The following is a 15114-nucleotide window of genomic DNA, read 5'->3' on the forward strand; positions in this document are numbered from 1 at the left end:
GTATTGTGGTGATTTAGTGTTTTTATTTTGTTGTGTAACACCAAAGGTTCCAACCCTCAACTGTAATTGTAAAACTGCTATAAAAGCAGTTACCTCTGCTTTAATTCTAACCGTTGTGTGAAGAAATAAGAAGATGCGCAACCTTAGTAGATTTATGGATTTTGGGCACAGTACGTTAATAATACTGATTTTTTTTTACCAAACCAAACCAAACTAAATTTAATATAATATTATATGATTAAACAAAGGACGGCGTCAGAGTTGATTTAGAAATGAAGATAGCTGTTATTTCATAAGTAAAATATTATGGTAAATGTCAATAATCGTCATTTGCAAGTCAATTAAACGACTTTTTTCAATCATACAAAGTATCCAGTAAGTACCTATAGAAGAATTTTTATTTGTGTTGTTTATTCTATGTTTGACATAAATAAATTTTCAATTCATAAACGCGGATTTTTTATCCAAAAATATTTTCGTCAAACGTATTACAGGTATTACTAATTCTAATATGGCAACAATGTCGCTTTCAGTTCCACACCGTCTTGGATATGCCTTCGCTGGTCCACTTAGAGAAAATAAGTGTTTTATGCGTTGGCCGTAAAACTATTGGTGCCTCTACCGTACAGCATTTGAGACGTAAGGGGAAATCAAATCAGCATTGTCACAAATTCGCCTATTAGGTTGCATATCTTCCCAACTCTTTCAATCAACGGTATAACTTTTATAAGTACACCAAAACTGTTATAAAAGCAGTTATAAATCTTTGTAATTATAGCTGTTTGAATTACATTCTATTTCATTTACTCAAAATCTCTACTTGATCAAGATCCAACAAATCATCAAGATTCCCCAAGATCTCCACCTTTGCTACGAGTATAGAAATTCCCTTATTGTAATAAAAAAAAACTTTATAAAGAATTAAATTTTGAACATTTGCTTCTATTGTACTCTGCTAAAATCAATAAAATGGTTTTATGTACAAACATTTCTTTGTCATTCACTGTACTCACTCGTCAGACTAAACATATTTTATACATATCTATACAGGGTGAGTCTTAAATAAGTGCAAATATTTTCAGGGTCGGTAGATCTCGATAAAAGAAACATATTTTCTTTTTACCGTTTACAAATAAGTCCAAAATAACTGAGTTATTTTACTTTGAAAAAACCACTGGATGTTTTCTGGGTGTTCTTGCTTGTAAATTTAATCTACTACCTATGTTGCCTTATTATCAAGAAATTATGTTTTTTTAACTCGAAACTAAAAACATTTTCAAAATATTTTTCGAAAAGTTTCAAATTTTCATTTTTTTGCGAAAAAAAACATATTGTAATCGCAAAATATTTTCCGATGCACGTCATCAATCATATCGACATTGACATTAAAGTCTATAAACCTGACTAAATAAAATTTTGCCAAAAATGTTTGAATTTGTTGTATAATTTAAGATACAGAGCTCTTCATTTTACTTTATAGAGCAAATGATTGCAACAGATATTATATTTAGATTAAAGCTGCAAAAATTAGTTTAAACCGAATTTTATTATCGCTATGTTGGTCACATTGCGCCGTTTTCAGCAATGTTGTCCTTTATTATTTGACAATTATCCTAATGTCAGTCATTATTTTGTATAAAATCGTGTTGTTGTTGAGTCTCTGTGAGCAATTCTCGTTTTTTTGCCTATTTTCGTAGTCTTTTTTTCAAAAATTGTATTTAAGCATAAACAGTTATTAACTAAATTTTCGTGTTTTTGTATTGCATTTTATGTTGAAAATATGCCGAAGCATTTAAACAGTCGAAGCAAAGAGGTTGTAGCTTCCCTGATAAACAATTTGAAAGAGAACTTGACAATAAAGGTCCTTTATCATCTTTGACTGCAGTCAGAGAAGCAAGTTTGATCGATAAGCATATTATATCACTTTCAAAGTTAGTTTTTATTAAATTCTGTGATTATTAGTTTGTGCATTAATAGCACCCTCTTATTTATTATTACTACTTATGGCGTTGTAAGATGTTTAATAAATAAATAACCCATAATAACACTTAGAATAATCTTCATAATGGACTAGTTTTTGCCAATACGTAATAAGTAAAATAAGATATAAAACAAATAAATCAATTAGTTACTAAAATATTAGTTATTAAATTAAAAATAAAACGTAAAACTCTTTTAAAAAGTGATAAAATAAATATTATTGTTTGTCAATTTTAAATTTACATTCATCTCATAAATCCATCACAATCTGGCCGCGTGTCGTCATCGCTTGTCACTCAGAGTTGTCACGTGCATTAGGATTTGTTTTGCGATTACCATAGTTGTGTTTCTGAAGCCGAAATATACTACCCCTAACAATATTTGGATTTATTTAAAACTTTACCCTATAATTGAATCATACAATTACATACGATCTAACTCAATTTACTACAGATTTAAAATGAACTCGCTCCATTCGTCTACCTACGCCAAGAATATTAATCACACACTTAAACCTTTTATTACCGCAGCTACCTCCACCATCCGATAACATCTGGCCCGAAACTCGGTGGGATTTTGTTAAAACTTCCGATCTACGCATCGACAGAATTGATATTAATCCTCTTCGACGTTCGGAGAATGGGCCGCAGATGCAGATAATCTTGCCGATGATAAACGATTCTTTAAGGATTCTATTGCGTGGGCATTAATATCTTTCCGGACGGAAAAAAAATATTGGCAAAGGTAGTTGGAAAATTAAACTTAAAATATTCAATTATATTTGGAGAATATAATAATATACCGTATGATCGAAAAAACGGCGTCCAGTTGGCTTGGAAATGACTATCGATCAGATTCTCCATATAATTCTACAAATAAAATGATAGCGATCTTGACTTCATAGTCATCGCTGACGACGTTTTTTTTTCGATCGTACGGTACTTACATAATTATTTCATTTATATTATTGTGTTTTAAAATATGCTGTAGCTGCAATTTAAACTGACCTAGAAAATGACAAAATAGAGTAAAATTATCTAGAGATGTTTTGCTAGCTTTTGAATGAGATGAGCAGAATAACACATAAGGTTGTATGAAGGCAATACAGGAAACCAGACTGAACAGTTCATCAAGTTTTGACACCCCCACAAGGCTAATAAGCAGAAATTATTTAAATTTAGGTTATCCATATACTGATTAATAACTTTCGAATTCAACTTCAACAGACATTCTTCTTCTTCTTCTTCTTCTTCTTCTTCTTTTTCTTCTTCTTCTTCTTCTTCTTCTTCTTCTTCCTTTTTTGCAGTTGCAAGAAATAGTATTAAGGAGTTTTTCCGGAGGTAGCAGTAAATTATTTTGTCAAGATTAAGTTGTCTGTAGCGCCCTCTAGTGTTCTTAGAAAAGAAGTACTACAAAACCAGCGGGAATTCAAATTAAACCATTTTAGTTACTTGTTTAAGTATTATTTATTTTTATAATGTGTCTGAAACTGGAGATGGCAGTATCTCAAAAACTGTAACCGTTACAGTGTTACGGAAGCAAAAAAATACAAAGTATAAAGAAAAAACTATTTAAAATACACACACCGGAAAAGTCTAGGGATATTACAATTTTATCCAGCCATCGTCAGTAATTTTATTATTTGCATTTCTGATATAATAAAATTAAAATAAAGAAGTAGTTTACAGGACGTATTGGAAATAAAAATGCGAAATTTACGGAATTTTTCAAATTTACCTTGATTTTTATTGAACTCAAAAAAATACACACATTTTTTTATTCTAAACTGTGAATTAAAAAAAAGATAAAACCATTTTTACTTAATAAAGGATATGACCTCCTCTACTGTTCATTACAGCCCTACATCGTTTCTCCATGCTCCTGATCAGGTTGTTGATCTCTTCTTGAGCCTGCCACGCTGCATTCACGGCCCGAACCAGATCCCTACGAGTTTCACGAGGCATACCCATTTTCAAAATTCCTCTTTGGACCGCGTCCCATACGTGCTCGATGGGGTTGAGGTCAGGAGATTGTGCCGGCCAGGGTAAGATGTTTAATTGATAAAACTCACTTACCACTCCGGCAATTGAGGCCGTGCATTGTCATGCATGAGAATGAAGTTTCTCCCAAAATCATGGGTATATGGTAACACGACAGGCTCAAGAATTAAATCACGATATGTGATTCCTGTTAGAAACCTTTCAACAAAAACGAGATCGGTTTTTTGGCCTAACTGGACTCCTCCCCAGACCATAACTGTTCCACCTTGATAAGGGTGCACTTCCTGAACATGATCCAACCGAATAAGTTTTCCCGGTTCTCTCCATACCCTAAGCCTTCTCGAATCCGGATGAATTCCAAAGCGTGACTGATTCGTGAAGGGAACATTGTCCCATTGTTCATTCGACCACGGAACATGATCTTGAGCCCACAAATATCGTACCTCTCTATTTCCTCTCGTTAAGGGTTGAGCTCTTCAGGGGCGTCTGCTTCTTAAGTTGACCTCTCTTAATCTATTGCGAACAGTGTCAGGACTAACGGTTACATTATGTGTTTCCTGGAGAATTAAACTAAGCTCTGGTGCTGTAAGAGTCGGTCGGCGCCGAGCATTTAATTGTAAAAAATGATCTTGCTGAGGGGTAGTAATGCGATGTCGCCCTGTGTGCCTTTCAGCAACATCACCACTTTCGCGTTAGCGTCCACTTAATCGCGATATTACACTTTGCGTTGTATTTAATGCTCTAGCTACGTCGATTTGGCTCATTCCAGCTTCGAGCATACCCATGGCCCTTAGCATTTCGTCTCTGTTAAGATGTCTCAGCTCCATAATGTCGTTTAATACTAAACAGAGTTATTTGAATGAATTCTGGCCAGTTATCATAAAAACATAGCCAGTACAGGTTAAATTCGAACAATTGATGCTAGGTGCTTTTTATACATTTGACAAAAAATGCACAAACACTTCTGCAAATATCCCAAATTTAGAAATAACTAGTGTGACTACTTCGTTTCAATCGAAGTAGAAAGAATCGGCCTACAAATATGTGGTTGTTTATTCAAAACATTTATTTTTAACTTTAATAAAATAATATCCCTAGATTTTTCCGGTGTGTGTATTTAAATACTATTATTTAAATAATCTGAGAACACATTAGTTTTTTTTAAACAGATACGTCTACAAAAACCGTTGACGTTCTGTTATAATGATATTATATCAAATTAAACTTCAAAATTAATAATTACTACCTGATAACAATTACTTATAAGGTAAAACCAAAAAGCTTCAAACTTTCTGTATAATCATTTTTAATTTGTTTTTAATTTTTACGTATGATATGTTTATCATACGGTGCAGAGGATCGTCTCTCAGAGGATCGTCTAGCCCGCCTGCTTGACCCAGGCCGAAACGGTAGCTTGTGTCGCTTATTGGGTCTAGAGGTAGGCTCCCGACCCTTGCTGGAGAAGGTGGTAGCTTGTGTGCCACTTGTGGAGGATGATCCCAAGCAAGTGTCAGCCGTCCCTTTTGTAGTTTCCTTTGGACTTAGTCCCTTCGATTTTTTATTTGCAATGTTCCCAGTGTTGCTAGGGGGCTTCCCCACAGCTTCACCGGTGGTGTTTTTAATGCTAGATATCATAGTGTTCCTACGAGTCGCCAGGAATAGTCGGTCCACTTCTACAGAGCCCCGCGTGTAAGGGGTAAATAAAATGGGGTGCCCCCTGATGCCCCAAGGTTGGGGTCAGTAATGGCTAGTCCTTTATCTAGCCACGCTGTCTAACGACCTGGTCCCGCTATCGTAGGATTTAGGTTTTTGGTGAGGTTGTCTCCCCTTGGTCCAGGCGGTTAAGTCAAGACCCTCCCACACCCTCTACAGACTCAGACCCCCCCACACCCTCTACCGACTCAGACATGACCACACCCTCTACTGCGAGACATGACCACAGTCAGTAGAGGGTGGCTGGTACGACGGATAGGGGTAGCCCCGTCCGGCATCGTTATATGTCTTGGTGCAATTCCCTGGCCACGGCACGTCAGCCAGGGACAAGAGGATCAGTGAGATGCTTGTTAGACCAAGCCAAGCGCTAGGGGGGATTCCCCCTAGCACCTAACGAGGAGCTTCCCCACCAACGGCAAGGTCTTGCATCTCCTAGGGGTTTTTCCTAAGTTTTTCCATCATACGGTATATATTTTGAGAATATACACTCAAAAGATACTCAGCCCCTTTACTTGTTTGTTATTAAATGTCGTTTTGTTTGGAATCATATCTATCTGGTAAAACTTGTTTAAAGAATAACCTTTTTTTAAGATAGGCCTGATTTTTTTATTTCAAAAAGTTTTTGAAAATACATCTTTTTCATTTTTTTTAAAAATAACTCACCAACCAAAAGAGTTAAGAAAGAAAATAATCAAACAAAATAGAATTACATTACAAATATAATTGACTAAAATGTTTCCTATGTAAACGTCTTTCTACCCGTTACAGTTTTTGAAGACGACAAGAGGTAAACTTTCCGAAAAGTTAAGCATTTTTTTGTTCGTTAGGCAAACTTGTTTATCAGTAAACCTAACTGCTGACAATGAGTCTCCAAAATTACTATTTTATTTTTTAGATTTTCTAGCAGTGGCGAAATACCCATGTAGGAATTTTTTGGAGAGTATTAAAAGAAAAAGTAACAGTCACAATTATTCAAACTATTATTTTCTTTTCAGGTCGACCCCGTCCCCGAGTCGTCTGGTTCCTCGAGAACACCGTAATCGACGACTCGTACGACAACCGATCGGACGGCGTGGTCGTCAATCACCTGACTTTTCCCAACGTGGGACGCCAGCATTTGCACGCGCGACTGATCTGCCAGGCGACCAACAACAACATAGTGCCGCCCGAGACCAAGGCCGTCGTCCTAGACATTAATTGTAAGTACGGTTTTGGAAACGCTTTCCCGAAAGCAATTCATTTCAGTCACCTCTTTGCTACGACTGATTCATCGAAGTAGAAGGGTTGGGGAAATCCCTTGAGAGAGTATAGCGAGTATACGTTTCTAAGTAATACCATATACAGAGTGACAAAAAATAGTGTATTTAACTTTGGTGGGTGACTCTACGGATAAAAATAAAACAAAATATGCCTATAAACATATGCTCTAAAATGCTTCCCGAAGAAGTTACAGCTCTCGAAACGTTAAATAAATATAATATATATTTTGTTTATTTTTAAGAATATTGTTAAATAGTTTTTCCTGAAATTTGGTACTCTTACACACATTTTGATGCCAAAGCGAATGGCGATAGTTGAAAATTCTGTAACGGTTCTGAAAGGATACTTTCTATTCGGGTAAAAGAAGAAGAGTGAAATGGTACTGGTGGTACTTCTTTTATCCTTATAGATACAGTAATTTCAATAAATGAAAGTTAAAGCTCGGACTGTTTTACGTAAAAAATATGCTCTTCATTTAGTTTGAAAGAGTGAACGGTTTTTAAGATATTTGCGTTTAAACGTTTCGATGCATCGATTTTAGCAATAGAGAAATCATGAGATTAATTTATTTAAAAAGCTCGGTAGAGTCAAGTTTATATTTTATCATTTTACTTATACTAAAATCGATGCATCGTAATCTTTATAATAATAATAATAATTGGCCGATACCTCAACACACTTGATTTGGACAGCATTCATAAGTCAGCTTCAGTAGCATGGCTGACACACGGAACGATTTTCCCAGAGACAGAGGGATTTATGTGCGCAATTCAAGACCAAGTAATAGCCACAAAATCATACCTAAAATATATAATAAAGGACCCCACAATTAAAACAACAGTATGCCGAATGTGCGGAGAAGGAAACGAGAATATAAAACACATTATTAGTAGTTGTACAACGCTAGCTTCAAGAGAGTATACCGACAGACATAATAACGTAGCAAAAATAATACATACAGAACTTAGTTTGACGTATAAATACATTAACTAGCGCATTCCATATTATAATTATGTCCCAATGAACGTCTTAGAGACTGATGCTTGTAAATTATACTGGGATAGAGAAATATTAACAGATCGGACAGTGCAACACAACAGACCAGACATATGTCTGCTGGACAAACTCAAAAAAGAAATCTATCTTATTGATATCGCTGTACCTGCCCCTACAAATGTCAACCGAAAACATTAAGAAAAGATCGACAAATATACCTTACTAGCACAGGATATGAAAAAAGTCTGGGGAGTAGATAAGGTGTCAGTAGTGCCTATAGTGATTGGATCAACTGGAGAAATCCTCAAGCAGCTCCTTCACAATCTGAAAAAACTGGAACTTAACCAAAATATTTACATACAACTTCAGAAGTCAGTTATTCTCGCAACATGCAACATAATGAGAAAATTATTAAACTTGAGAAGATAGCTAAAAACTATTGTCTTGCCCCTTGGGGCCGACAATAGATTTACTTACCGTGTAACGTGACAAAAAAAACAAGTTGTTCAAAGATTCTACCACTGCAATTAGATAACAGGAAACTACGCATAACAGGATCATAAAAGAGAGGATAGGTAAGTGAGTTAGTGAGTATACACTTACCAACAATTACTGGATTCCGATTCTCCATTTCAAGAATAATAATAATTATTATTGCAAATTGCAAACAAAAATAATAAGGTTATGCTATGAAATTCAAAACAAAAACAAAAAACCTATCGATACACGCACACTTGACACTGTTGACAGTCTCGAAAACAATCCACAAAGCGTTTCAACGTTGATACTTTTTGCATCGTCACGAAACTATTCGAAGTCCGCACATGCTACCAAAGTGCAAGAAAACCGTTTCGAGTACGATTTCGAAACGATCCCGAAATGCTGGTTGGAACAAACCTAGAGATGTTCATTATTGCAAGGAGTTTTACTTGTTCATTTTATTTAAATTTAATACAAAAGCCGAAGCAATAAGACTCTAAGATTTTTTAAAAATTCATAGTTTCAGAATTACCACCCACATTATATGTTGATATAAGAAAAAAAAAATACGTGAGGAATCTCCCCACGAGAGATGCATATGTTTTCTAAAACACGCTGTATTTAAATTAGATATTAAATAAAAATTATTTCTTACTATTTATTTAAAAGAAAAATCGTATTAGAAAAGGTAACCTCCAAAAAATAAAATACTATTTTACGGGGGATTTAGTATTAATATGAAATCTGTGTCGAAACACATCTGTGCAAAAAAGTTAAGATATTAGAATTCTGTAGGAAACCACTTGCCAAAAATAGGCTTTGAATACAAATCGTTTTTGCGATGTCGAGGTTTGAATAAAATTTTCCGACAAAAAAAACTTTTTATCATGAAAATTGGGTTATTTCGTAAATATAATTCAGTTATCACAATATTTAAAAAAATACAGCATTTTAATTGCATATTAAAACGCCATAATTGCATAAACAACTACCATTGCAAGAATACTTATGGGATCTCATATATTAATATTTATTTAACAGATATTTATTAAGGTTGGATATAATAAAAGTAACACGTATTTTTTACATTTCGTATTCACCAAGAGAGATTCCACTGCGGCCGCGAGGGCCTATTGTGGCTCAGTTTCTACAAACTCTTTAACAGAAAAAGAGTGTTAAAGTTCCCCATCAAGACCCAACCTTTTAATATAGACTGTTATGTCCGAGGGTGATATGTCTCCTAGGTCTGATAGGTCTAGCGTAGTTTTGCCAAACACCTCAACACACAATGTGCTTCATTGTTTCGTCTTCTTCCATACAGAGTCGGCATTCGGCGTCTTCCACCAGTCCCAGCTTCTGTAGGTGTCATCTTAGCCGGCAGTGGCCCGTGTATACTGCAATGAGCGTAAGCGCTCCATTCCTACCAGCCTTTAAAAGTTTTCTTGTTTTCCTGTTTTTTTTTCTACGTTTAGATGGCGAATTTTCTTGGAATGTTCCATTCTGGGACTGTCATTCCAGTCCCGAAATGTTGCACCTCTAACCCATTCAGAGAGCCTGTCCCTTGCGAGATTTTTTGGAACGCTAAGTGTCGGTTCTGGGCCCACGAATGGGCGTACCTGCACCAGTTTTGGCGATAGAATCAGCGAGTTTTGTTTCCCTCTAGGCCGACATGTCCTGGTATCCATATTAGCGACACTTTGTTTCTATCTCCTAATATATTGAGTAGTTTCCTACAACGAAGAATCGTCATATACGTGCTTTTCGTTGCCTCAAGTGCCTTCAACGCGGTTTGACTATCCGAAAATATGCTTATTGTTTTCCCGGTGTATTGCTGTTCTACCATCACTTGCGCAGAGGTTTCAATAGCATATAGCTCAACTTGGAAAATTATGGTGTACTTTCCAAGACTGTGGTAGATCTCAGTCTTTGGATTCTGCAGTAAATTTCTGCGCCAGATCCTTTCTCGTTCTTGGATCCGTCCCTGTACCAAAATATTTCCGCATGTAACAAACCGTTTCTCGGCTTATCCCATTCGTCCCTATTCGGAAACAGGACATTGTAAGTACGTGTCCAAGGTTGGACCGGTGATGTGAGATCTGAGACCATTTCCAGAATGTCATCCGACTGTAGTTTGTCTACTAGTCGATTTTGTATGAACTTGATTGTTCCTTGGCATTCTCGTGCCATACTTAGAAATCTATATGTAACCCATCTCGCCTCTCTTTCCAAAAGAATTTGAAGGGGAGATAAGTCGTGTAGAGTTTCCATAGGTTTTGACGGCGTGGAATGGGGAAAGTCACCGCTAAGCATGCTTGTCGTTGTAATTTCGAGAATCTATTCTTTGCCGTTGTCCATTTGAGAAGGGAAGATGTCTACAAATAGATTCTGGGAGAGGGAAGCGATACAAGTTCGAGGAAGTAGATACATTCACATATATAGGAACCGTATTTCTAAGAAAACCAAATGTAACTCAAGAAATTATGGCAAGAATAATGGCAGGAAGTAGATGTGTTAGCGCAGCACAGAAAATTATTAAGAGTAAGAATATCTCAAGAAGTTTAAAATCAGAATGTACAATACAATGATAGGACAAATAGTTTTGTATGCTTGTGAAACGTGGAAGTTCATTCCAACGGAAATTTCGAGGCTAGAGATTTGGGAAGAAAAATACTGAGGAAGATTTTTGGAGGAAAGAAGATATGGCCCAGAAGAACCACAAATGGACCAGAAGAACAAATGAAGCATTAAAGCAACTATATCTGGCACCGAGCATGGCGGGAGTAGCAAGAGCACAAAAACTGAGATGGCTGGGACATATTGAAAAAATGGCTGAAGCAAGAATTCCTATTATGACAATGAAACGTGAAGTAGGTGGAAAGAGAAGGAGAGGTACACCGAGAACCTGATGAAAAAAGGATGTTGAAGAGGATTTGAGAATGATAAGAGTGGATGGGATAAAGGCGAAAGACCGAAGCAAATGTAGACTTAGGTCCCTTCTTGCACGCACTGATTCGGATAACCAATCAAGCCATGATCTTTTTAGAATTTTAGAGCTCTTTTCCGTTGTTTGGTTTGTTTTCTGAAACCAGGCAACTGCACCATATGTGATAATAGTATTTTGTACAAATCCGTTAACACTCCTGAAATAACACCTTTCTAATAAAATACATTAAAATGAAAATTACGGATGAAAAATCGAATAATAAATAAAACCGTTTCCGTTTTCGAAGCAGTTTTCGACCTTTTAGGACAGAAGGCGGCTTCAGATTTATTGTAAAATAAGGCAGTTATTCCAAGTCGCCACTTTCCTTTTCCGCCATCGGTTATCTTAATGAACAATCTATTCGATATGGATGGCTGAGAGACGATGGCGGGGAAACCGAACTGTCGTAAAATAATAGCCTTAATAACGGTAATCCGAAGGGGCAGATTACAAATAACGTGTGATTCTATTAGGCACTAAATCTTCGAAAAGGGATCGGAAATAATCCGCTGTCAGTGTTTCAGAAAAGAGTTATTTTTTCAAAAGAGTGACGAAGGATTTACTGTAAGCGCGGTGCATTTTTATAAATAACCCTCTCCCTTAAGGACTTACGATTTGAAAAACTTGCCAATGAAAAAAAAACAAACTCTAAATGAAAGATCTCTATTTTATATTAAAATTTATCGGTATCAGAATTCACGGACCCATATTACTTAGTGTTTTATTTTTATTTTATTTGTACAAAAATGTGCTTAACAAACAAAAACACTGGACGCTCAAGAACTTCTATACAAGGTGTCCCAGAAATAAGTGCAAATATTTTAACTGGTAGTTTAGTTCAATCCCAGAAACACGCCTATGAGGTTTTTTTCGTAAAAAAAATTGAAAATTCGGAATTTTTTGAAAAAAAAATTTGGATTTTTTTTTTTAATTTTTAGTTAAAAAACATAATTTGTTGATAACATGGCAACATAGGCAGTAGATTAAATTTAAAAGAACGAAAATCCAGAAAAGATCCGGTGGTTCTCAAAATTTGAGCAAAAAATCATTTTTTTTTTTTTGGAAATTTTCAAAGTGAGTTAACTCCGTTATTTTGGACTTATTTGAAAAACGGCAAAGTGAAAATATGTTTCTTTCCTCGAGATCTACCACCCCTTAAAATACTTGCACTTATTTCTGGGACACCCTGTATAACCTAAGTTGATCCAAGCAAAAAAAAATTCACAGTCCTTTACAAAGATGCAACCGGGCGGGGGGTGGGGGGGGGGGCATTGAATATGATGAATAAAAACGTAAAAATATGATTAGTGTTAATATGAGTGTATTACATACATATGTTTAAATAACGAACTTAACAAAAAACAACAGATTTAAACATTCACTGAAAAAGTAGTAATGTTAACAGTAAAAAAACATTATCAATAATCAAATTATGCGATCGCACCTATCCGTAAAACAAACAAGCAAAAAAAGAAATTAACATACAAAACATCAGGTTAACATGATGACAGATCATGATCGATGATAGATAAAGAATTCTTACGGAAAGTTACACTTTACGATATAATTTTTTTAACTGTTAAAGGCAAACCTATTTGGTTGATGAATTTCAAAAATCTCTTCTTATTCTTCTTTCTGTAGAATTTCATTCTGCTAGACCAGATAGTAAATGATTTTCATACAACAAATCGTTCGACATAATTTTCACTCTAAGAGGATGAATTTTCTAAAATCGCTTTGCATAACTAATTCACTAATCACTAATGTCCTTTAAACGAATCTTTGTGCTAATATTGATGTATCTAAAGCTGGTGGTATGAACTGACCCTTAAAATATCTAAAAACTTGATATATAATCTTTATAATCTAACTGACACACCACTGACAATGACAAATAATTGATTTCTGGAGGTATTTTGTGTAGGTGTTTTTCAGGTATGTTGTAATATTTATTCGTTTTACATAAAGAAATACCCATTAAACTATATAATAATACTTCATAACAAATCTAGACATATATACCTTTCATTTAAAAAAAGAATCATCAAGATTGGTGAGGCTGTTTTGGCGGGATGGATGTAACAAAAAAACCCTTTGAGATTTTATATATATATGCCACTTCGGTCTCACAAATTGAATTTTTCAGGGAAGGAAGTACAAGTACGTGATATGGGGACCCTTATTCTAAAAGTAGTACAAAATTAGATCGGGAAAAGGACACTGTCATCAAAAATCGATATATTAATACCACCGTATAGAGAAAACAAATACTTATTTTTTGATCCAGTACAAAATAAAGTCTTCGTAGGGAGTAATTTTTTATAATTATTTACAAAAAAACATTTCCATTAGCGCTTATGACCGAAAAAAACTTTAAACATGAATAACTCATTTCAATCATGCAAAAATTTGGTTTAAAAATGGAATTTTTTAAATATAACTTTCATTTAACGAAAAACGAAGGCCTAAATGAAAAAAAGAAACAATTTATAAGTTTCGCTTATGTCTTGACAAGGTAACAAAGCAAACCCCATATTTTTTGCTTTTAAACTAATAAATATATATCAATAAACAATTAGCGATGTAATGGTTTTTGCGCGCGCTGGCCGACTGCCGCCGCTGCGCCGAGATTTCCTATACCCTTGTATATATGACGTCATGGTGTGGCAAATGTAGCATTTTAATTCAATTTGGGCTCTCATATATAGGATAACAGAAACATTTTCAATGTTAAAATAAAAAAGGCAATATAAACACCTAAATAGATTAGATTCAAACCAGAATGAGCACTTTAAAGGTTCAAATAAAATGTGTTCCCAAGTTATTTATTATGACATTACACTTGATGGTAACTTTTCAAATATATTAATCAACAAATCTATTTCACTTCACTTCTTACACAGTCTTTTTTACTACACTGCTCAAAATACTTGTAGCATATTTGAATTACTGAAATATTTGAGTGGGGGTTAATCACTGCGACCTACAAATTTATTGTGTCCCTCTTTCTTGAATTTTAACTCATCTAACAGTCCCAGAGCTTTGACAAAAGCCAGTATCTGGGAGGGTTTTATAGGGGGTAATTCTCCATCTCCAATATCATTTGTACTAAAGTTTATGGCACGAATGGTTATCGTCTCGGCGCACTCAGTGATGATGTTTTCAGTTCTGGTGTTTCCCCATTTTCCTCACAGAATCAACATTCGCCGTTTTTCTTTTGCTTCAATCTACTAAGGTGTTCATTGAGGAGACAGTGTCCTGTTAAAAACCCGTGACAATCCAAAGATTGTTTATACTTAAATCAAGGAATGACTTTGATTTTCCTTGGTCGTAAGTCCTTAAAAACTTTTTCAGGATTCCCATTCCAGGTTACGAATGGAGTCTTCCAAGTTCTTGAGTTCCGTTTTTAGTTGGTTTCCGCCTGGAAAGCAGAACGGTTCTGGTTAGTTAGTGGAGTGTTTGCTCCTTTTCTAGCTAGATTATATGCTTTCTCATTACCTTCTATCCTTTGGAGAGAAAACCAGAGTAGGAGAGGACTCTGTTTTCTTTGGCTAAGGAAGGGACTTTGTTTTCTTTGGCTAATTTGTTTAGCTTCTCTATGCATTCTTTTACCAGCTTAGGATTGATTGATACTGAGTTGATCGCTTTTAACGCTGCTTGACTCTCAGATAAGATGAATATTTCTTGTTTCCGATAGTTTTT

At 35.3% G+C, this 15114-nt stretch overlaps 1 protein-coding gene across 2 annotated transcripts in view; it reads left to right on the plus strand.

The window, feature by feature from the left end:
• Positions 1-15114, plus strand: part of LOC115883136 (neural cell adhesion molecule 2-like) — a 472691-nt gene that overhangs the window by 180875 nt on the left and 276702 nt on the right. For both annotated transcript variants that reach the window (XM_030901447.1, XM_030901448.1), the window contains one exon: positions 6689-6892. In XM_030901447.1, the coding sequence (XP_030757307.1) occupies positions 6689-6892 (204 nt within the window). The remainder of the gene's footprint in view (positions 1-6688; positions 6893-15114) is intronic.

Source organism: Sitophilus oryzae, unplaced genomic scaffold, assembly GCF_002938485.1.
Source record: "Sitophilus oryzae breed Bouriz unplaced genomic scaffold, Soryzae_2.0 scaffold_1816_pilon_pilon, whole genome shotgun sequence".
Taxonomy (NCBI): domain Eukaryota; kingdom Metazoa; phylum Arthropoda; class Insecta; order Coleoptera; family Curculionidae; genus Sitophilus; species Sitophilus oryzae.